Raw genomic sequence first — 25,441 nt, forward strand, 5'->3', positions numbered from 1 at the left:
TAGGATCATCCTTCCAGATAGGACTGAAACTATCAGGTGTCATGGAGAGGATCCACATCCAAACCATTTAGACTCTCCACTGGTGTTCCACAGGGCTCAGTATTGGGCCCCCTTCTCTTCTCTTTGTATACTCATTCTCTTGGTGATATAATATCTTCTCATAGTTTCTCCTACCACTGCTATGCTAATGACACTCAATTATTTATTTCTTTTCCACCCTCTGACATGCAGGTCTCGAGATGTATCTCAGCATGCTTGACTAACATTGCGTCTTTGATCACAGCCCACCACTTGAAGCTCAACCCCAATAAAACTGAGCTTCTGTTCATCTCAGGTACTTCCAACCCTTAACATGACCTCACAGTTTCTTTTAAGAACTCCCTGGTATCACCATCCGAAGCTGCCCGTAGCCTGGGCATAACTTTGGACAGCCAGTTCTCAACTCATGTTTCAAATCTAATCCGGTCTTGCAGATTTCTCCTTTGTAACGTACAAAGGATTCGGCCCTTTCTCTTGCAGGAAGGTACGCAGATGCTTGTGCAGTCTCTTGTGATCTCAAAGATAGACTACTGCAATGTGCTACTTGCTGGTTTTCCTCTAAGAGCCATCAAACCTCTACAACTTGTCCAGAATGCAGCAGCAAGACTGGTCTTCAATCTTCTGAAGTTGACACGTTACTCCACTGCTTCCAGTAGCTGCACGCATCTGATTTAAAATCTTGATGCTTGCCTACAAAGCCAAAAATTAACCAGCTCCTTCATACGAGGTCAATGGTCAAAGCCCGATCCATACCTCGAGTACTTTGAACCTCAAGTACAGCTCGGCTTGAAATACTGTGCTTCAGGTCTCATGGAAGACAAGCATCGAGACTATTTTCTGTCCTGACTCCAAAATGGTGGAATGAACTTCCACTTCCTGTCCGGACAGCAGAGTCCTTTGCAGGCTTCAAATACAAACTAAAGACCCATGTATTCATGGAATATGTAAAGGACTACTGACCCTGCTCCAATATTGACTGACTAAATTAGTACTTATTGTAGGGTATTGTTTATTACACTGATGTTGTTTAACAAACTCTAGCACTTATTGTTTATTGCACTTATCATTGTTTAAGATAGACCTTATGTATTTCATACTTCTAGGTTTCAGCATTGATCCCTGTATTTCTACAGTATTCTAGTTCATTGGTATGTTGGACTCTAACCTACTGTACTAGGATATATACAAAGCATTTTTGTAAGTCACTCTGGATAAGAGCATCTGCTAAATGCTTTAAATGTAAAGGTAAATGTCAAATGTCTTATGAAAGCTAGTTGGCTGAGTTTTAACTGTTCCGGCTAAATATGCTAACTTCCTGAATGATTCATTTGTGTATAGCAGCCATATTGTTTGACAATTTCAAAATGATTTTGATAAATATTGAGTGTCAAATTCGTGTGAATATTTTCATATTAAGATTGTGGTGATAGGGTGAAAAACCTATGATTAGTTTACCAAATTAGGTTTTGCATTTTATGCAAATGATCAATCTCAGTGGGCAGAGCTTAGAGTTCCATCAACCTTTTTTGTTTGGTTTCAGCCAAGGAATGCAATGGAAGTGGAAATGTATCTCTATGCTTTATGCTGTGGGAGATAATCACAAAAATATAAAAGGCTGTGCTATAGTGCCACCATGAGGTCAAAGAAGGCCCCAGTACCTGTTACTTTAAATAATATTTATGGATATCAAGCAGTCCGAATGGAGGGCTGCAAATTAAAGTTATGAAGTAGTGTGTGAAGCTTAGTTGTTAGTGCACTAAGTGAGTGAAAGCACAGATGTATGTGAAGTTTGGTAAAGACTGAACTAGGTATTATATTTTTTCTGAAGGGTTCATTGGCTCTGGAGGTCCATTTCTTTGCAAGTTTGATGAAAGGTCTGTCACATGCAAGTAGTGCATACCTTGCACATGTGTAAAATTTACAAAGTGGCACTTTTGGCTCATAACCTATTGAATCTGTATTGAATATGCAGGGTTTTTTTGTCTTTACATGAATATGTGTAAATTTCTGTGTGGATATGAACTACCTTTCCTGACTCTCACTTCACAAGGCCTATCATAATATGTTAAGTAGAGAATTCTGTACTATAGAGCCCCAGTACCTGTTACTTTAAATAATATTTATGGATATCAATCAGTCAGACAGGAGGGCTGCAAGTTAAAGTTGTGAAGTAATGTGTGAAGCTTTGTTGTTAGTGGAATAAGTGAATGAAAGCACAGGTGTATGTGAAGTTTGGTATAGACTGAACTAAGTATTGTATTTTTTTCTGAAGGGTTCAATGGATCTGGAGGTCCATTTCTTTGCAGGTTTGATTAAAAGTCTGTCACTTTGCAACATTTTAAAGACAAATTAATGGTGTTTAAAATGTACAAACTGACCTAATGAATTTTACCTGCACTGATTATATGATATAACTGCAAGTATTGCTTGCTTTGCACATGTGTAAAATGTACAGAGTGGCACTTTTGGCTCATAACCTATTGAATCTGAATTCAATATACAAGGTTTTTTTGTACTTACTTGAATATGTGTAAATTTATGTTTGGATATGAACTACTTTTCCTGTCTTTCACTTCACAAGGCCTGTCGTTATATGTTAATTAGAGAATTCTGCACTGTAGAGCCTCCTGATCTCCATCAAACTTTGCAAGGAATGTCAGAATTGTCATCGTGTATATGTTTATATATCTCTGTATTGATTTGAACTACTTTTCCTGACCTTTGTCTATATGGATTTAAACACAAAAATTTTGATTATATGCATAGTAGTTAATTTAGTCAAACCCATAAGTACAACATGAGAATGGCCTCAAAACTCTTTAATTGCTCTCAATTATAGTGCCACTGTTTTACCTGGAGCTTCACAGTTGGGAGTTTTGGTACCAGGTGGGGTGTTGGTTCCTTCTATCTTCTGCCCTGTACTGTTCACACACCAGCAGTATCCTGTGGAGGGGTGGCACTGTAGAGGCCTGTAGTGACCCTCCTCATCACACTGAGGGATGAAGGCTCCCATCATGTGTTTGACCGTCACATTGTCCCTCTCCTGCTCACACTTAGTCTTAGGATGATCTGATGAGGATACATATACAGATAGCGGGAGAATAAAGTCATCATATTAGATTGATATTGTCCTTCACAGGGCCTCAAATTCTATACACAGACTTGAGTAAAATCTGAGGAGCACTTCATCTGATATTTTGATATTTTGTTCTTTAGCGTATGCTAATTTTATGCTGTAGAGCCTCCCGATGAATTAACTGTCTCAAACTTGCAGGCCATATCAGACTGTTGTTACATGTATGTCTGTGAATGTTTCTGTTGATGTGAACTACTTTTCATGACTTTTGCCCATGTATGGATTCAAACACAAGGCTTCTGCTAATATGCAAAACAGGTGATTTTCACTGATCGGCCTCTTGAGCGTCTGTCTCTCCCAAATTTGGCACTTAACATCACAGTCACTTACAGTGCATGTCATTTATCTGTTGATGGGATCTACATTTCATGATTTCTGTCCATTTAGATATGAGCATGCAAGGCCTGTGCTAATATGCAAAATAGGCAATTGTGCATTTTAATGCCTCTCTGTGACCGATTTGTCTCAAACTTTAGTTTTCCTCAAAATGTTATACTGTGAATAGATCTGTTCATTTTGGTCAAAATCACTCAAACTGTCAGAGCTTCAGCAATAGAGTATCCTGAGCATCTATGTCAATGCCTCTTGGTGACTGATTTGTCTCAAACTTTGTAGTTTTCCTAAGCATGTTATACCGTCATAAGATTTGGCCATTTTGGTCAAAATCACACAAACTGTCATGGAGTTTCAGAGATACAACTAAGAAAAGTCATACAGGAATGCATTTGATTAATGGGTTGCAGCCACATGCAGTAAAAAAAAGTCAATATTTTTTTTATAATATTTTAGTTTAAGACTTTGATGGTTATTGCAAGTCCTAATTTGATGTAACTGAATAAAAATCCTAGGGCTAGCTTGAAAAGTGCAAATTTTCTATAATTAATGATCCAAAAATAGCATACATTTCTGAAAGGCAGTTATAAATGCATTGTTGTTAGCACTCCTGCAAAGAATCACATGCATCCAATATTATGTTCCTAAATTAAAATTTGTTGGAGATATACTTGATTATCTTGAATAGGGCTCCCTAATGCCAAATGTTTTGAAACTTTACAGAGTAACAGAATCTTTCAGGATCCACAGCAAATAAGTTTCATCATGATTGGTCAATTTGCAGCATTTCAAATTTCTAATGAAAGCTAATTGGCTGAGTTTTAATTGTTCATGCTAAATATGCTAACTTCCTGAATGATTCATTTGCGTATTGCAGCCATATTGTTTGACAATTTCAAAATGATTTTGATAAATATTGAGTGTCAAATTCGTGTGAATATTTTCATATTAAGATTGTGGTGATAGGGTGAAAAACCTATTATTTTTTTTACAAAAGTAGGTTTCACATATTGTGCAAATTATCGATCTCAGTGGGCAGAGCTTAGAATTCCATCAACCTTTTTTGTTTGGTTTGAGCCAAGGAAAGCAAAAGAAGTGGAAATGTATCTCTATGCTTTATACTGTGGGAGATAATCACAGAAATGTAAATGGCTGTGCTATAGCGCCACCATGAGGCCAAAGAAGGCCCCAGTACCTGTTACTTTGTATAATATTGATGCATAATCAATCAGTCAGACTGGAGGGCTACAAATTAAAGTTGTGAAGTAATGTGTGAAGCTTTGTTGTTAGTGGAATAAGTGAATGAAAGCACAGGTGTATGTGAAGTTTGGTATAGACTGAACTAGGTATTGTATTTTTTACTGAAGGGTTCAATGGATCTGAAGGTCCATTTCTTTGCAGGTTTGATTAAAAGTCTGTCACTTTGCAACATTTTAAAGACAAATTAATGGTGTTTAAAATGTACAAACTGACATAATGAATTTTACCTGCACTGATTATATGATATAACTGCAAGTATTGCTTGCTTTGCACATGTGTAAAATTTACAAAGTGGCAATTTTGGCTCATAACCTCTTGAATCTGAATTCAATATACAAGGTTTTTTTGTACTTACTTGAATATGTGTAAATTTATGTTTGGATATGAACTACTTTTCCTGTCTTTCACTTCACAAGGCCTGTCGTTATATGTTAATTAGAGAATTCTGCACTGTAGAGCCTCCTGATCTCCATCAAACTTTGCAAGGAATGTCAGAATTGTCATCGTGTATATGTTTATATATCTCTGTATTGATTTGAACTACTTTTCCTGACCTTTGTCTATATGGATTTAAACACAAAAATTTTGATTATATGCATAGTAGTTAATTTAGTCAAACCCATAAGTACAACATGAGAATGGCCTCAAAACTCTTTAATTGTTCTCAATTATAGTGCCACTGTTTTACCTGGAGCTTCACAGTTGGGAGTTTTGGTACCAGGTGGGGTGTTGGTTCCTTCTATCTTCTGCCCTGTACTGTTCACACACCAGCAGTATCCTGTGGAGGGGTGGCACTGTAGAGGCCTGTAGTGACCCTCCTCATCACACTGAGGGATGAAGGCTCCTATCATGTATTTGACCGTCACATTGTCCCTATCCTGCTCACACTTAGTCTTAGGATGATCTGATGAGGATACATATACAGATAGCGGGAGAATAAAGTCATCATATTAGATTCACATTGTCTGTGACCAGGCCACAAATTATGTATACAGACTTTAGCAAAATCTGAGGAGCATTCATCTGATATTTTGTAAAATCACTCTGCTTCATTCTGATATTTTGTTCTTTAGCGTATGCTAATTTTATGCTGTACAGCCCCCAGACCTACTAACTGCCTGAAACTTTGCACGCCATATCAAACTGTTCTTCCATGTATGTCTGAATATTTTTGTGTTGATGTGACCTACTTTTCCTGACTTTTGCGCATATATAGATTCAAACACAAGGCTTCTGAGAATATGTAAAATATGTCATTTTCACTGAGTGGCCTCCTGAGCGTCTGTCTCTCCCAAACTTGGCACTTAACATCACAGTCACTTATAGTGTATGTCTGTCATTTATCTGTTGATGTGACCTACATTTCACAAAACATTTTTAAAAAGTCATACAGGAATGCATTAGATCAATTGTAGCCACGTACAGTCAAAAAGTCAACATTTTTTGATAATTTTTTAGTTTAAGACTTCGATGATTATTGCAAGTCCTAATTTGATGTGATTGAATGAGAATCCAAGGGCTAGCTTGAAAAATGCAAATTTTCTATAATTAATGATCCAAAAATAGCATACATTTCTGAAAGGCAGTTGTAAATGCACTGTTGTTAGCACTCCTGCAAAGAATCACATGCATCCAATATTATGTTCCTAAATTAAATATTTTGGAGATAGACTTGATTATCTTGAATAGGGGCCCCTAATGACCAAATGTTTTGAAACTTTACAGAGTAACAGAATCTTTAAGGATCCACAGCAATTAAGTTTCATCATGATTGCTCAATTTGAAGCATGTCTGGAACGTCAACTTGAAGCATGTCTTATCATTGTCATCTACCGCACTCCAGGTTCCCTAGATCACTTCACTGATGAGCTCAACATCCTCCTGAGTCAATTCCCCATTGAAGGAAATCCAATCATTCTCCTTGGTGACTTCAACCTTCCATCAGACAAACTGCATTCCTCCTGCAGCCTTCCACTGTTGACAGCATTCAACCTCACCCTCAACCACTCTCCTCCAACTCACAAAGCAGGCAATGTTCTCGACCTGATCTTCACCCGTACCACCACAGCATTGGACAACACAGTCACCCCCCTCCACCTCTCAGACCATCACTTTCTATCCTTCTCTCTCCCCCTTCCTTCTCTTTCCATCCAGTCCTCCCTAACGAGTTCCTCCTCCTTCCGTCGCAATCTGCACTCCATAACTCCCTCTTCCCTTGCTTCTGCTATTTTGTCCACCCTTCCGCACCCTGACTCCGTCTTCTCTTTCGTTAGATATAGTTACAAATTCTTTCATTTCTACACTCTCCACATCAATGAATCTTCTGTGCCCTCTCTCCTCTAGACCGGCTAAGTCCTCCCCATCTGCTCCCTGGCTAACAGAAACACTTCGCTGCCACAGGAGAGAACTAAGGACCGCAGACAGGCGGTGGAGGAAATCTCATCTAGATTCAGACCTCAGCTCATACCAGTCTCTCCTTTCCAAGCTCTCACTGGAAGTAACAGCCGCAGTCATCCTAGTACAGAGAAAAATTTGAATCATCAGCATCCGATCCACGCAAGCTCTTCACTATTTTTTCTTCTCTCCTTAATCCTCCACCTCCTTCATCTCTTACTCCTGAGGATTTTATTACCTTCTTTGAGGAGAAGGTTGCAGCAATCTGCCAGTCCTTTTTCTCTGTTCCCACCCCTCCAACCAATGTGTATTCCCCAACATCCAACTCTCTTACTTCTTTTACTCCCATCTCCTCAGATAAAATTCTTCAACTCCTGACTTCCAGCAACCCGACTACATGTCCGCTGGATCCAATTCCTTCTGCTCTGTTCCAGACAATCGCAAGAGATCTGCTTCCTTTCATCTCTGTCATCAACAACTCCTTATCTTCTGGATATGTGCCAACTGCATTCAAAACTGCCAGGGTGGTACCAATCTTCAAGCAAGCCATACTCGACAGCTCCAACATTACCAACTACAGACCGGTATCACTTCTCTCTTTCCTATCAAAAGCCCTCGAATGAGCAGTTTACAGTCAATTGTCTCTTTTCCTCACCCAGAACCAGCTGCATGATCTTAACCAGTTTGGCTACAAACCAGCACATTCTACAGAAACAGCCCTCATAGCAGTGATAGAGAAACTTCATGCTGCTAAAGCTGCCAAACTGTCATCTGTTTTGATTCTTCTAGACCTTTCAGCAGCTTTTGACACAGTGAATAACAACATTCTTCTTTCTGTTCTCTCCAGGCTTGGTGTGACTGGGTCTGCTTGGAGATAGGATCATCCCTCCAGATAGGACGGAAACTATCAGGTGACATGGAGAGGATCCACATCCAAACCATTTAGACTCTCCACTGGTGTTCCACAGGGCTCAGTATCGGGCCCCCTTCTCTTCTCTTTGTATACTCATTCTCTTGGTGATATAATATCTTCTCATAGTTTCTCCTACCACTGCTATACTAATGACACGCAATTATTTATTTCTTTTCCACCCTCTGACATGCAGGTCTCGAGATGTATCTCAGCATGCTTGACTAACATTGCGTCTTTGATCACAGCCCACCACTTGAAGCTCAACCCCAATAAAACTGAGCTTCTGTTCATCCCAGGTACTTCCAACCCTTAACATGACCTCACAGTTTCTTTTAAGAACTCCCTGGTATCACCATCCGAAGCTGCCCGTAGCCTGGGCATAACTTTGGACAGCCAGTTCTCAACTCATGTTTCAAATCTAATCCGGTCTTGCAGATTTCTCCTTTGTAACGTACAAAGGATTCGGCCCTTTCTCTTGCAGGAAGGTACGCAGATGCTTGTGCAGTCTCTTGTAATCTCAAAGATAGACTACTGCAATGTGCTACTTGCTGGTTTTCCTCTAAGAGCCATCAAACCTCTACAACTTGTCCAGAATGCAGCAGCAAGACTGGTCTTCAATCTTCTGAAGTTGACACGTTACTCCACTGCTTCCAGTAGCTGCACGCATCTGATTTAAAATCTTGATGCTTGCCTACAAAGCCAAAAATTAACCAGCTCCTTCATACGAGGTCAATGGTCAAAGCCCGATCCATACCTCGAGTACTTTGAACCTCAAGTACAGCTCAGCTTGAAATACTGTGCTTCAGGTCTCATGGAAGACAAGCATCGAGACTATTTTCTGTCCTGACTCCAAAATGGGGGAATGAACTTCCACTTCCTGTCCGGACAGCAGAGTCCTTTGCAGGCTTCAAATACAAACTAAAGACCCATGTATTCATGGAATATTTAAAGGACTACTGACCCTGCTCCAATATTGACTGACTAAATTAGTACTTATTGTAGGGTATTGTTTATTACACTGATGTTGTTTAACAAACTCTAGCACTTATTGTTTATTGTACTTATCATTGTTTAAGATAGACCTTATGTATTTCATACTTCTAGGTTTCAGCATTGATCCCTGTATTTCTACAGTATTCTAGTTCATTGGTATGTTGGACTCTAACCTACTGTACTAGGATATATACAAAGCATTTTTGTAAGTCACTCTGGATAAGAGCATCTGCTAAATGCTTTAAATGTAAAGGTAAATGTCAAATGTCTTATGAAAGCTAGTTGGCTGAGTTTTAACTGTTCCGGCTAAATATGCTAACTTCCTGAATGATTCATTTGTGTATAGCAGCCATATTGTTTGACAATTTCAAAATGATTTTGATAAATATTGAGTGTCGAATTCGTGTGAATATTTTCATATTAAGATTGTGGTGATAGGGTGAAAAACCTATGATTAGTTTACCAAATTAGGTTTTGCATTTTATGCAAATGATCAATCTCAGTGGGCAGAGCTTAGAGTTCCATCAACTTTTTTTGTTTGGTTTCAGCCAAGGAATGCAATGGAAGTGGAAATGTATCTCTATGCTTTATGCTGTGGGAGATAATCACAAAAATATAAAAGGCTGTGCTATAGTGCCACCATGAGGTCAAAGAAGGCCCCAGTACCTGTTACTTTAAATAATATTTATGGATATCAAGCAGTCCGAATGGAGGGCTGCAAATTAAAGTTATGAAGTAGTGTGTGAAGCTTAGTTGTTAGTGCACTAAGTGAGTGAAAGCACAGATGTATGTGAAGTTTGGTAAAGAATGAACTAGGTATTATATTTTTTCTGAAGGGTTCATTGGCTCTGGAGGTCCATTTCTTTGCAAGTTTGATGAAAGGTCTGTCACATGCAAGTAGTGCATACCTTGCACATGTGTAAAATTTACAAAGTGGCACTTTTGGCTCATAACCTATTGAATCTGTATTGAATATGCAAGGCTTTTTTGTCTTTACATGAATATGTGTAAATTTCTGTGTGGATATGAACTACCTTTCCTGACTCTCACTTCACAAGGCCTATCAGAATATGTTAAGTAGAGAATTCTGTACTATAGAGCCCCAGTACCTGTTACTTTAAATAATATTTATGGATATCAATCAGTCAGACAGGAGGGCTGCAAATTAAAGTTGTGAAGTAATGTGTGAAGCTTTGTTGTTAGTGGAATAAGTGAATGAAAGCACAGGTGTATGTGAAGTTTGGTATAGACTAAACTAAGTATTGTATTTTTTTCTGAAGGGTTCAATGGATCTGGAGGTCCATTTCTTTGCAGATTTGATAAAAAGTCTGTCACTTTGCAACATTTTAAAGACAAATTAATGGTGTTTAAAATGTACAAACTGACCTAATGAATTTTACCTGCACTGATTATATGATATAACTGCAAGTATTGCTTGCTTTGCACATGTGTAAAATTTACAGAGTGGCACTTTTGGCTCATAACCTATTGAATCTGAATTCAATATACAAGGTTTTTTTGTCTTCACATGAATATGTGTAAATTTCTGTGTGGATATGAACTACCTTTCCTGACTTTCACTTCACAAGGCCTATCATAATATGTTAAGTAGAGAACTCTGTACTATAGAGCCTCCTGATGGGCTATCTTCATCAAACTTTGCAAGGAATGTCAGAATTGTCATAGCGTATATGTTTATAGATCTCTGTATTGGTGTGAACTACTTTTCCTGGCTTTTGTCCAGATGGATTTAAACACTAAGACTTTGATTATATGTATAATAGTTAATTTCTTTTAGTCAAACCCATATGTACAACATGAGACAGGCCTCAAAACTCTTTAATTGTACTAAATATTTTTCCCACCGAAATTTAGTGCCACTGTTTTACCTTCAGATTCATAGTCGGGTGTTGGGGTACCAGGTGGGCTGATGGTGCCTTCTATCTTCTGCCCCGTACTGTTTACACACCAGCAGTATCCTGTGGAGGGGTGGCACTGTAGAGGCCTGTAGTGACCCTCCTCATCACACTGAGGGATGAAGGCTCCCATCATGTGTTTGACCGTCACATTGTCCCTCTCCTGCTCACACTTAGTCTTAGGATGATCTGATGAGGATACATATACAGATAGCGGGAGAATAAAGTCATCATATTAGATTGATATTGTCCTTCACAGGGCCTCAAATTCTATACACAGACTTGAGTAAAATCTGAGGAGCACTTCATCTGATATTTTGATATTTTGTTCTTTAGCGTATGCTAATTTTATGCTGTAGAGCCTCCCGATGAATTAACTGTCTCAAACTTGCAGGCCATATCAGACTGTTGTTACATGTATGTCTGTGAATGTTTCTGTTGATGTGAACTACTTTTCATGACTTTTGCCCATGTATGGATTCAAACACAAGGCTTCTGCTAATATGCAAAACAGGTGATTTTCACTGATCGGCCTCTTGAGCGTCTGTCTCTCCCAAATTTGGCACTTAACATCACAGTCACTTACAGTGCATGTCATTTATCTGTTGATGGGATCTACATTTCATGATTTCTGTCCATTTAGATATGAGCAAGCAAGGCCTGTGCTAATATGCAAAATAGGCAATTGTGCATTTTAATGCCTCTCTGTGACCGATTTGTCTCAAACTTTAGTTTTCCTCAAAATGTTATACTGTGAATAGATCTGTTCGTTTTGGTCAAAATCACTCAAACTGTCAGAGCTTCAGCAATAGAGTATCCTGAGCATCTATGTCAATGCCTCTCGGTGACCGATTTGTCTCAAACTTTGTAGTTTTCCTAAGCATGTTATACCGTCAGAAGATTTGGCCATTTTGGTCAAAATCACACAAACTGTCATGGAGTTTCAGAGATACAACTAAGAAAAGTCATACAGGAATGCATTTGATTAATGGGTTGCAGCCACATGCAGTAAAAAAGTCAATATTTTTTTATAATATTTTAGTTTAACACTTTGATGGTTATTGCAAGTCCTAATTTAATGTAACTGAATAAAAATCCTAGGGCTAGCTTGAAAAGTGCAAATTTTCTATAATTAATGATCCAAAAATAGCATACATTTCTGAAAGGCAGTTGTAAATGCACTGTTGTTAGCACTCCTGCAAAGAATCACATGCATCCAATATTATGTTCCTAAATTAAATATTTTGGAGATAGACTTGATTATCTTGAATAGGGGCCCCTAATGACCAAATGTTTTGAAACTTTACAGAGTAACAGAATCTTTAAGGATCCACAGCAATTAAGTTTCATCATGATTGCTCAATTTGAAGCATGTCTGGAATGTCAACTTGAAGCATGTCTTATCATTGTCATCTACCGCACTCCAGGTTCCCTAGATCACTTCACTGATGAGCTCAACATCCTCCTGAGTCAATTCCCCATTGAAGGAAATCCAATCATTCTCCTTGGTGACTTCAACCTTCCATCAGACAAACTGCATTCCTCCTGCAGCCTTCCACTGTTGACAGCATTCAACCTCACCCTCAACCACTCTCCTCCAACTCACAAAGCAGGCAATGTTCTCGACCTGATCTTCCCCCGTACCACCACAGCATTGGACAACACAGTCACCCCCCTCCACCTCTCAGACCATCACTTTCTATCCTTCTCTCTCCCCCTTCCTTCTCTTTCCATCCAGTCCTCCCTAACGAGTTCCTCCTCCTTCCGTCGCAATCTGCACTCCATAACTCCCTCTTCCCTTACTTCTGCTATTTTGTCCACCCTTCCGCACCCTGACTCCGTCTTCTCTCTCGTTAGATATAGTTACAAATTCTTTCATTTCTACACTCTCCACATCAATGAATCTTCTGTGCCCTCTCTCCTCTAGACCGGCTAAGTCCTCCCCATCTGCTCCCTGGCTAACAGAAACACTTCGCTGCCACAGGAGAGAACTAAGGACCGCAGACAGGCGGTGGAGGAAATCTCATCTAGATTCAGACCTCAGCTCATACCAGTCTCTCCTTTCCAAGCTCTCACTGGAAGTAACAGCCGCAGTCATCCTAGTACAGAGAAAAATTTGAATCATCAGCATCCGATCCACGCAAGCTCTTCACTATTTTTTCTTCTCTCCTTAATCCTCCACCTCCTTCATCTCTTACTCCTGAGGATTTTATTACCTTCTTTGAGGAGAAGGTTGCAGCAATCTGCCAGTCCTTTTTCTCTGTTCCCACCCCTCCAACCAATGTGTATTCCCCAACATCCAACTCTCTTACTTCTTTTACTCCCATCTCCTCAGATGAAATTCTTCAACTCCTGACTTCCAGCAACCCGACTACATGTCCGCTGGATCCAATTCCTTCTGCTCTGTTCCAGACAATCGCAAGAGATCTGCTTCCTTTCATCTCTGTCATCAACAACTCCTTATCTTCTGGATATGTGCCAACTGCATTCAAAACTGCCAGGGTGGTACCAATCTTCAAGCAAGCCATACTCGACGGCTCCAACGTTACCAACTACAGACCGGTATCACTTCTCTCTTTCCTCTCAAAAGCCCTCGAATGAGCAGTTTACAGTCAATTGTCTCTTTTCCTCACCCAGAACCAGCTGCATGATCTTAACCAGTTTGGCTACAAACCAGCACATTCTACAGAAACAGCCTTCATAGCAGTGATAGAGAAACTTCATGCTGCTAAAGCTGCCAAACTGTCATCTGTTTTGATTCTTCTAGACCTTTCAGCAGCCTTTGACACAGTGAATAACAACATTCTTCTCTCTGTTCTCTCCAGGCTTGGTGTGACTGGCTCTGCTTGGATATAGGATCATCCTTCCAGATAGGACTGAAACTATCAGGTGTCATGGAGAGGATCCACATCCAAACCATTTAGACTCTCCACTGGTGTTCCACAGGGCTCAGTATTGGGCCCCCTTCTCTTCTCTTTGTATACTCATTCTCTTGGTGATATAATATCTTCTCATAGTTTCTCCTACCACTGCTATGCTAATGACACTCAATTATTTATTTCTTTTCCACCCTCTGACATGCAGGTCTCGAGATGTATCTCAGCATGCTTGACTAACATTGCGTCTTTGATCACAGCCCACCACTTGAAGCTCAACCCCAATAAAACTGAGCTTCTGTTCATCCCAGGTACTTCCAACCCTTAACATGACCTCACAGTTTCTTTTAAGAACTCCCTGGTATCACCATCCGAAGCTGCCCGTAGCCTGGGCATAACTTTGGACAGCCAGTTCTCAACTCATGTTTCAAATCTAATCCGGTCTTGCAGATTTCTCCTTTGTAACGTACAAAGGATTCGGCCCTTTCTCTTGCAGGAAGGTACGCAGATGCTTGTGCAGTCTCTTGTGATCTCAAAGATAGACTACTGCAATGTGCTACTTGCTGGTTTTCCTCTAAGAGCCATCAAACCTCTACAACTTGTCCAGAATGCAGCAGCAAGACTGGTCTTCAATCTTCTGAAGTTGACACGTTACTCCACTGCTTCCAGTAGCTGCACGCATCTGATTTAAAATCTTGATGCTTGCCTACAAAGCCAAAAATTAACCAGCTCCTTCATACGAGGTCAATGGTCAAAGCCCGATCCATACCTCGAGTACTTTGAACCTCAAGTACAGCTCGGCTTGAAATACTGTGCTTCAGGTCTCATGGAAGACAAGCATCGAGACTATTTTCTGTCCTGACTCCAAAATGGTGGAATGAACTTCCACTTCCTGTCCGGACAGCAGAGTCCTTTGCAGGCTTCAAATACAAACTAAAGACCCATGTATTCATGGAATATGTAAAGGACTACTGACCCTGCTCCAATATTGACTGACTAAATTAGTACTTATTGTAGGGTATTGTTTATTACACTGATGTTGTTTAACAAACTCTAGCACTTATTGTTTATTGCACTTATCATTGTTTAAGATAGACCTTATGTATTTCATACTTCTAGGTTTCAGCATTGATCCCTGTATTTCTACAGTATTCTAGTTCATTGGTATGTTGGACTCTAACCTACTGTACTAGGATATATACAAAGCATTTTTGTAAGTCACTCTGGATAAGAGCATCTGCTAAATGCTTTAAATGTAAAGGTAAATGTCAAATGTCTTATGAAAGCTAGTTGGCTGAGTTTTAACTGTTCCGGCTAAATATGCTAACTTCCTGAATGATTCATTTGTGTATAGCAGCCATATTGTTTGACAATTTCAAAATGATTTTGATAAATATTGAGTGTCAAATTCGTGTGAATATTTTCATATTAAGATTGTGGTGATAGGGTGAAAAACCTATGATTAGTTTACCAAATTAGGTTTTGCATTTTATGCAAATGATCAATCTCAGTGGGCAGAGCTTAGAGTTCCATCAACCTTTTTTGTTTGGTTTCAGCCAAGGAATGCAATGGAAGTGGAAATGTATCTCTATGCTTTATGCTGTGGGAGATAATCACAAAAATATAAAAGGCTGTGCTATAGTGCCACCATGAGGTCAAAGAAGGCCCCAGTACCTGTTACTTTAAATAATATTTATGGATATCAAGCAGTCCGAATGGAGGGCTGCAAATTAAAGTTATGAAGTAGTGTGTGAAGCTTAGTTGTTAGTGCACTAAGTGAGTGAAAGCACAGATGTATGTGAAGTTTGGTAAAGAATGAACTAGGTATTATATTTTTTCTGAAGGGTTCATTGGCTCTGGAGGTCCATTTCTTTGCAAGTTTGATGAAAGGTCTGTCACATGCAAGTAGTGCATACCTTGCACATGTGTAAAATTTACAAAGTGGCACTTTTGGCTCATAACCTATTGAATCTGTATTGAATATGCAAGGCTTTTTTGTCTTTACATGAATATGTGTAAATTTCTGTGTGGATATGAACTACCTTTCCTGACTCTCACTTCACAAGGCCTATCAGAATATGTTAAGTAGAGAATTCTGTACTATAGAGCCCCAGTACCTGTTACTTTAAATAATATTTATGGATATCAATCAGTCAGACAGGAGGGCTGCAAATTAAAGTTGTGAAGTAATGTGTGAAGCTTTGTTGTTAGTGGAATAAGTGAATGAAAGCACAGGTGTATGTGAAGTTTGGTATAGACTGAACTAAGTATTGTATTTTTTTCTGAAGGGTTCAATGGATCTGGAGGTCCATTTCTTTGCAGATTTGATAAAAAGTCTGTCACTTTGCAACATTTTAAAGACAAATTAATGGTGTTTAAAATGTACAAACTGACCTAATGAATTTTACCTGCACTGATTATATGATATAACTGCAAGTATTGCTTGCTTTGCACATGTGTAAAATTTACAGAGTGGCACTTTTGGCTCATAACCTATTGAATCTGAATTCAATATACAAGGTTTTTTTGTCTTCACATGAATATGTGTAAATTTCTGTGTGGATATGAACTACCTTTCCTGACTTTCACTTCACAAGGCCTATCATAATATGTTAAGTAGAGAACTCTGTACTATAGAGCCTCCTGATGGGCTATCTTCATCAAACTTTGCAAGGAATGTCAGAATTGTCATAGCGTATATGTTTATAGATCTCTGTATTGGTGTGAACTACTTTTCCTGGCTTTTGTCCAGATGGATTTAAACACTAAGACTTTGATTATATGTATAATAGTTAATTTCTTTTAGTCAAACCCATATGTACAACATGAGACAGGCCTCAAAACTCTTTAATTGTACTAAATATTTTTCCCACCGAAATTTAGTGCCACTGTTTTACCTTCAGATTCATAGTCGGGTGTTGGGGTACCAGGTGGGCTGATGGTGCCTTCTATCTTCTGCCCCGTACTGTTTACACACCAGCAGTATCCTGTGGAGGGGTGGCACTGTAGAGGCCTGTAGTGACCCTCCTCATCACACTGAGGGATGAAGGCTCCCATCATGTGTTTGACCGTCACATTGTCCCTCTCCTGCTCACACTTAGTCTTAGGATGATCTGATGAGGATACATATACAGATAGCGGGAGAATAAAGACATCATATTAGATTGATATTGTCCTTCACAGGGCCTCAAATTCTATACACAGACTTGAGTAAAATCTGAGGAGCACTTCATCTGATATTTTGATATTTTGTTCTTTAGCGTATGCTAATTTTATGCTGTAGAGCCTCCCGATGAATTAACTGTCTCAAACTTGCAGGCCATATCAGACTGTTGTTACATGTATGTCTGTGAATGTTTCTGTTGATGTGAACTACTTTTCATGACTTTTGCCCATGTATGGATTCAAACACAAGGCTTCTGCTAATATGCAAAACAGGTGATTTTCACTGATCGGCCTCTTGAGCGTCTGTCTCTCCCAAATTTGGCACTTAACATCACAGTCACTTACAGTGCATGTCATTTATCTGTTGATGGGATCTACATTTCATGATTTCTGTCCATTTAGATATGAGCAAGCAAGGCCTGTGCTAATATGCAAAATAGGCAATTGTGCATTTTAATGCCTCTCTGTGACCGATTTGTCTCAAACTTTAGTTTTCCTCAAAATGTTATACTGTGAATAGATCTGTTCGTTTTGGTCAAAATCACTCAAACTGTCAGAGCTTCAGCAATAGAGTATCCTGAGCATCTATGTCAATGCCTCTCGGTGACCGATTTGTCTCAAACTTTGTAGTTTTCCTAAGCATGTTATACCGTCAGAAGATTTGGCCATTTTGGTCAAAATCACACAAACTGTCATGGAGTTTCAGAGATACAACTAAGAAAAGTCATACAGGAATGCATTTGATTAATGGGTTGCAGCCACATGCAGTAAAAAAGTCAATATTTTTTTATAATATTTTAGTTTAACACTTTGATGGTTATTGCAAGTCCTAATTTGATGTAACTGAATAAAAATCCTAGGGCTAGCTTGAAAAGTGCAAATTTTCTATAATTAATGATGCAAAAATAGCATACATTTCTGAAAGGCAGTTATAAATGCATTGTTGTTAGCACTCCTGCAAAGAATCACATGCATCCAATATTATGTTCCTAAATTAAAATATGTTGGAGATATACTTGATTATCTTGAATAGGGATCCCTAATGCCAAATGTTTTGAAACTTTACAGAGTAACAGAATCTTTCAGGATCCACAGCAAATAAGTTTCATCATGATTGGTCAATTTGCAGCATTTCAAATTTCTAATGAAAGCTAATTGGCTGAGTTTTAATTGTTCATGCTAAATATGCTAACTTCCTGAATGATTCATTTGCGTATTGCAGCCATATTGTTTGACAATTTCAAAATGATTTTGATAAATATTGAGTGTCAAATTCATGTGAATATTTTCATATTAAGATTGTGGTGATAGGGTGAAAAACCTATGATTATTTTGCAAAAGTAGGTTTCACATATTGTGCAAATTATCGATCTCAGTGGGCAGAGCTTAGAGTTCCATCAACCTTTTTTGTTTGGTTTGAGCCAAGGAAAGCAAAAGAAGTGGAAATGTATCTCTATGCTTTATACTGTGGGAGATAATCACAGAAATGTAAATGGCTGTGCTATAGCGCCACCATGAGGCCAAAGAAGGCCCCAGTACCTGTTACTTTAAATAATATTTATGGATATCAATCAGTCAGACTGGAGGGCTGCAAATTAAAGTTTTCAAGTAATGTGTGAAGCTTTGTTGTTAGTGGAATAAGTGAATGAAAGCACAGGTGTATGTGAAGTTTGGTATAGACTGAACTAGGTATTGTATTTTTTTCTGAAGGGTTCAATGGATCTGAAGGTCCATTTCTTTGCAGGTTTGATTAAAAGTCTCACTTTGCAACATTTTAAAGACAAATTAATGGTGTTTAAAATGTACAAACTGACATAATGAATTTTACCTGCACTGATTATATGATATAACTGCAAGTATTGCTTGCTTTGCTCATGTGTAAAATTTACAAAGTGGCAATTTTGGCTCATAACCTCTTGAATCTGAATTCAATATACAAGGTTTTTTTGTACTTACTTGAATATGTGTAAATTTATGTTTGGATATGAACTACTTTTCCTGTCTTTCACTTCACAAGGCCTGTCGTTATATGTTAATTAGAGAATTCTGCACTGTAGAGCCTCCTGATCTCCATCAAACTTTGCAAGGAATGTCAGAATTGTCATCGTGTATATGTTTATATATCTCTGTATTGATTTGAACTACTTTTCCTGACCTTTGTCTATATGGATTTAAACACAAAAATTTTGATTATATGCATAGTAGTTAATTTAGTCAAACCCATAAGTACAACATGAGAATGGCCTCAAAACTCTTTAATTGCTCTCAATTATAGTGCCACTGTTTTACCTGGAGCTTCACAGTTGGGAGTTTTGGTACCAGGTGGGGTGTTGGTTCCTTCTATCTTCTGCCCTGTACTGTTCACACACCAGCAGTATCCTGTGGAGGGGTGGCACTGTAGAGGCCTGTAGTGACCCTCCTCATCACACTGAGGGATGAAGGCTCCTATCATGTGTTTGACCATCACATTGTCCCTCTCCTGCTCACACTTAGTCTTACGACTTTCTGATGGGGCTACATATAGAGAGAGAGGGAGAGAAAAGTCATCATATTAGATTCACATTGTCCTTCACAGGGCCTCAAATTCTATACACAGACTTGAGTAAAATCTGAGTAGCACTTCATCTGATATTTTGTAAAATCTCTCTGCTTCATTCTGACGTTTTGTTTTTTAGTGTATGCTAATTTTACGTTGTAGAGCCTCTTGATGTATTAACTGTCTCAAACTTTGCAGACCGCATCAGAATGTTGTTACATATATGTCTGTAAATGTTTCTGTTAATGTGAACTACTTTTCCTGACTTTTGCCCCTATATGGAGTTAAACACAAGGCTTGTGCTAATAATTTACACTGTAGAGCATCCTGAACATCTATGTCTCTCAAACCTAGCAGTCAACATCACACTCAATTATAGTGCATGTCTGTAAATTTCTGTTGATGTGACCTTCATTTCAGTCCATTTAGATATGAAAATACAAGGTCTGTGCTAATATTTAAAATAGACAATTGTGCACTGTAATGCCTCTCGGTGACCGATTTGTCTCAAACTTTGTAGTTTTCCTCAAAATGTTATACTGTGAATAGATCTGTCCATTTTGGTCAAAATCAATCAATCAGAGTTTCAGCGTTACAACTAAGAAAATCATACAGGAACGCATTTGATCAATGTTTTCAGCCACATAGTCAAAAAGTCAATATTTTTTTATAATTATTTAGTTTAAGACATTGTTGATTATTGCACGACCTAATTTGATGTGATTAAATTAAAATCCTAGGACTAGCTCGAAAAGTGCAAATTTTATATAATTATTGATGCAAAAATAGCATACATTTCTGAAAGGCAGTTATAAATGCACTGTTGTTAGCACTCCTGCAAAGAATCACATTCATCCAATAACATCTTCCTAAATTAAAATATGTAAAAGATATACTTGATAATCTTGAATAGGCCCCCCTAATGGCCAAATGTTTTGAAATTTTACAGAGTCACAGAGAATCTTTAGGAATCCACAGCAATTAAGTTTCATCATGATTGGTCAATTTGAAGCATGTCAAATTCCTTCTGAAAGCGGACTGGCCAATGGCAATCACAGTTTTTGACATATTGTTTAATCCTTAACATAACTTGTATGTTATAACTCAATGGTGCAGCATACAAAGTTTCAGCTTCATCTGATATCAGGATGCTGAGATATAGTTTTCTTGCATTTATAGAACCCCCTATTGACATACATCTTGGAATCACGTGTTTAAAATAATTCTTAAGATTCATAAAAATTGGATGAAGCACTCGTGAGTTTTAACTGTTCAACGTAATTATGCTAAGGATTAATTTGTATATAGCACCCATATTGATTGAAAATTTGCAAAATTAGGTTTCGCATATTATGTAAATTATTGATCTCATTGGACAGAGCTTAGAGTTCCATCAACCTTTTTTGTTTGGTTTGAGCCAAGGAATGCAATGGAAGTGGAAATGTATCTCTATGCTTTATACTGTGGGAGATAATCACAAAAATATAAAAGGCTGTGCTATAGCGCCACCATAAGGTCAAAGAAGGCCCCAGTACCTGTTACTTTAAATATTTATGGATATCAAGCAGTCTGACTGGAGGGCTGCAAATGAAAGTTAGGAACTAGTCTTTGAAGCTTAGTTGTTAGTGGACTAAGTGAGTGAAAGCATAGGTGTATGTGAAGTTTGGTATAGTCTGAACTAGGTATTATATTTTTTTATTGGATCAGGAGGTCCGTTACTTTGCAACATTTTAAAGACAAGTCAGAGGTGTTTAAAATATACAAACTGACATAATGCATTTTACCTTCACTGATTATATGATTTAACTGAAAGTAGTGCAGGCCTTGCACATGTGTCAAATTTACAAAGTGGCACTTTTGGCCCATAATCTATTGGATCTGAATTCAATATGCAAGGTTGTTGGTTTTTTGGGGTTTTTTTTTTTGGTCTTTACATGAATGTGTAAATGTCTGTGTCGATATGAACTACTTATCCTGACTTTCACTTCACAAGGTCTGTCATTAAATGTTAAGTAGGTAATTGTGCACTGTAAAGCCTCCTGATGGGCTATCTCCATCAAACTTTGCAAGCAACACCAGTCATAACATGTATGTCTATACATTTCTGTAATGATGTGAACAAGTTTTCCTGACTTTTGACAATAAGGATTTAAACACAAGAGCTTTGATTATATGCATATTAGTTAACAATAGAGTGTCCCGATGTACTAACTGCCTCAAACTTTGCAGTCAACAACAGACCATTGTTACATGTGTTCGTGATTTTGTAAAATCATTAAAGCAATATTGAATTTCAAAAATTAATGTAACAACAGTATGATGTTGACTGCAAAGCTTGAGGCACACATACCTCAACAGCAAAACTGGTCAGGAATTTACTTTGCAAAACCAGCCTGGCTGTGCTCAGTAATTTCCCTCTGTGGTGCTGTAGAATCACAAACAAGCAGCTCACATCATGATCCCAGCAAACTAATGACTGACCCATTTTTCCTGGTTTGGTAGTTTGTTATTTTCCTCCCTCTCTGTGTATGAATGTGGGTTCAGTAATCAGTCCCACAGTCCTGCTCTGGTGATGCTGCTCTCTCCTACACTGACAGTAATGCAGCTGAGTAAATTTAGGAGACTCACCACTAGAGACCAGCTGGAGAGAACAGAGCAGCAGCACAAACAGCAGAGCAGACAGGTTCCTCATTCTAGCAGAATGGCTGACTTCACACACAGACAGTCACAGCTGTAGTAAGTGCAGTGTCCTCTGCTGTGGAATAGAGATCAGTGTGTGTAGAATCAGTGTTCTGATCCCTGTTATATAGGGAGAGAGAGGGCTGTTCTCCAAATATGAACACAGGAAGTCTCCTCCCTCTTTTATTTATGTCTACTCAGTGAGTTGTGAATTAAAAATGGGAACAAATTTGAAATAATTCTTAGACTCAAATATATTCCACCATTTTACTGAGCAATTTATGAATCATTTACTAGCAGTAGTTTATTTTAAATGCTGGCTTTTAGTTTGAGTCATCAATTGGTCTTGATTATCTTGTCTGTCTGTCCAGCTGATGGATCCCACTCTCAGTATATGTGAATTGGGATTCAAATACTATAAATGATCTTACACTGAGGTCTGCTGAAGCCTGATGAGTTCTTATATGTTCTCTGAAACCAGAAATGAGTTTGAATTCCCTGTGTTTCGATCAATAAATTACTATCTATAAGTTTATTTCATGAGTTCTTCAAAACCAACAATTCTAAGCCATTTAGATAGCCTAGATAGTATTAGATAGCCTAGATAGTATTAGAAATGCTATTTAATTCAGTTTAGACAAACAAAATCACCAGCAAACTCATTAGAACTCATTATACAAACTCAATAGACAAGCAAAATGAACCGCAAAAGGACAAACAAGCAAACACTTTAGACAAGCAAAACGAACTGCATTTAACTTGTATATCTTTGCATGCTTTTTCCTTTTACTCTGAGCTCTTTTATGTTTTATCTCTCTCTCTGCGCAGTTTCTCATCTCATTGTGTGTTTTTTTTTTGTTTGTTTTTTTATCAAGCCAGGTTTTTGTATGGTTAGTTTCATTTTTATAAGCTTCTCACTTTATTGTCATTTTTGTACATCAGCCATTTTTCTATTACTCCTTTGTTATTGTTCTTATAATGTCTATTCTCATTCACCAACACTCAATCTGCACTTTCTATAACACCTAGACCCAACCACCACAAAACTCTGAACAAAGGTCTCAAATTTCCAACTAGGCAAAACTTTTAAAAGGCATCTGCTTACATTCAATATGCACACTTTTGGAAATTTCAGCCCTCACACACAGAATAATGCAGTTTTTAGGTCATCCGTCAGTTGATGCTGATAACATTGTGTGTCCACAGCCAAAGATGCCTGTAATATGGGCCACCACTAAATGTCATTCCTAGTTTTACATTTCTACATTGAAATAGAAAATAAAGATGCAGACTTCAGAATTAGTTGAAGAGAATAAATGGTCCTGTCCTTTATTGCAGGTTAACATTAACAGGCATTATTGAGGCACCCTCCGGAGAATGTCTAACAATTATACAAAACCCACATTGTTATATATGCTGTGAGAAGTGATTATGTGTCCACCCCACCTTCTTTTACATATTAGACTTCTCTTGACCTCATTCTAAAGAAGATTGTTTTCCTATACGGTCCTGTGCCTGGTGGAGAGATAATACATCTTACACTGAGGTCTGCTGAAGCCTACCCAGGATCCTTTGCAGAAGCCTGCAGAGGCCTCTACAGAGGCATCTGCCCTGTTTGCAAATCATTCTGAAAGGAAACAAAATATCTATACTCCCTTATGTGTTATATATCTAATGCAATAATAATCCTGTTTTACCTCATTTCCCCCCTTTCGTGACTTTGTCACAAACCAATCTACTGTTCTTTTATGCTACTCTTTTCAATGTTTAATCACATATATAATATATAGAGAATATACATAAGGTTGGCATGAGCACACTTATTTTAATATGTGTAATATACTTCATGGCAAATTTAACCATTGTGGGTAACTCCACTATTATATACCTACAATTCTTCTTATGTTATCTCTTTTATTGCTAGTATCAATACATTAATGTAAGGAGAAATACCAAATGAATACTTAAATGAATACTTAAAATTACATATATTCCATTTACTAATGCTAAGCTTACTACAGTCTTAACTTCTAACTTCTAACAAGTCAACTGGACTAGCACTTAGATTAATCATTTCTCCTGGCCATACATCAAGGGATACATGGACCTAGGCTGCCATAAGGAGCTCAAGCCAGTAATGCAACAGTGCCTGCCTTAGGTTGTCCCAGTGTACAACCAGGGTCTTACCCGACCTCAATCACATGCCTTCCTTGACTGAATATCATCACTGACTCATCACTCAGGTAATGTCAGCCCGGTGGCTAGCTCATGAAAACTGTTGGAATGAATTTACAATAATAGTTATATGTGACACCCCTTTCTGGTCATCACAGACCATAAAAATTTATAATACTTTCCAACTGCAAAAAGGCTTCCAGGCAAGCCAGATGGTTGCTAAAATTAAATTTCTGTTACCAGGAGAATCCAGAGACCTGGAGTGCCTACCTCCCCTGGGCAGAATATGCCCAGAACTTACTGCATCATGCAGCAACAGAACTAACGCCATTTGAATGTGTCCTAGGGTTCCAACCCCTGCTCTCTGTGGAATCCACCTATGTCCAACCAGCCAGCAGTGGAGACATGGAGACATGGTGGAGACAAGGCAGATAGAAGGCTTGGGGAGACCCCTCCCCCACTACGACCCAGGACAGAAGGTGAAATATAAGGGTCCATACACCATCAACGAATGGATTAACGTGGTTGCCTACCGCGTTGGTCTGCCCGGACACAGTCAGGCTTTTCGGGCCTTCCATGTGTTGGCCCTGAAGCCAGTGGTGGAGGGTACCCTGTTGGAAGACAACCCCTCGAGTGCTCTGCCTCCTCCCCTAGAGATAGAGGTAGGGCCAGCATATAAGGTGAGGGCACTGCTCGATTCCAGATGGAGAGGCGCGCAGTTGCAGTATCTTGTAGACTGGGAAGGGTACAGACTGGAGGAACACTGCTGGATACCGGCCTCCTAAGTGTTGGGCCCCAACCTCACCACCTCCTTCCACTCAAACCTCTTACCTGCCCTGCTCACAATCTCCAGAGTACTGATTAGGTTCACCTGTTCCCAAATTGCTTTTACCTTTATTTAAACCCACAGATCCCAGGAGACGAGGCTGCACATTAGTAGACCTACAACATTCAGTCAAGGAGTCATTGCATTTACCTTGAAGATTATTTCTGTTTTGTGTTACGCACTTCCATCATTGAAAGCCT

At 38.6% G+C, this 25,441-nt stretch overlaps 1 protein-coding gene across 1 annotated transcript in view; it reads right to left on the reverse strand.

Moving 5' to 3' along the window:
• The window catches only part of LOC118242288 (thyroglobulin-like), a 33,586-nt gene extending 15,892 nt beyond the window's left edge, over positions 1–17,694 (reverse strand). The window contains exons 1-5 of the mRNA XM_081698647.1: positions 17,676–17,694; positions 16,758–16,973; positions 10,958–11,173; positions 5,457–5,672; positions 2,893–3,108 (exon numbers count right to left, since the gene is read on the reverse strand). Coding sequence (XP_081554773.1) covers positions 2,893–3,108; positions 5,457–5,672; positions 10,958–11,173; positions 16,758–16,973; positions 17,676–17,694 — 883 coding nt within the window. The remainder of the gene's footprint in view (positions 1–2,892; positions 3,109–5,456; positions 5,673–10,957; positions 11,174–16,757; positions 16,974–17,675) is intronic.
• Positions 17,695–25,441: the final 7,747 nt, after the last annotated feature.

Source organism: Electrophorus electricus, chromosome 16 (assembly GCF_041902795.1).
Source record: "Electrophorus electricus isolate QZ-2024a chromosome 16, ASM4190279v1, whole genome shotgun sequence".
Classification (NCBI taxonomy): Eukaryota; Metazoa; Chordata; class Actinopteri; order Gymnotiformes; family Gymnotidae; genus Electrophorus; species Electrophorus electricus.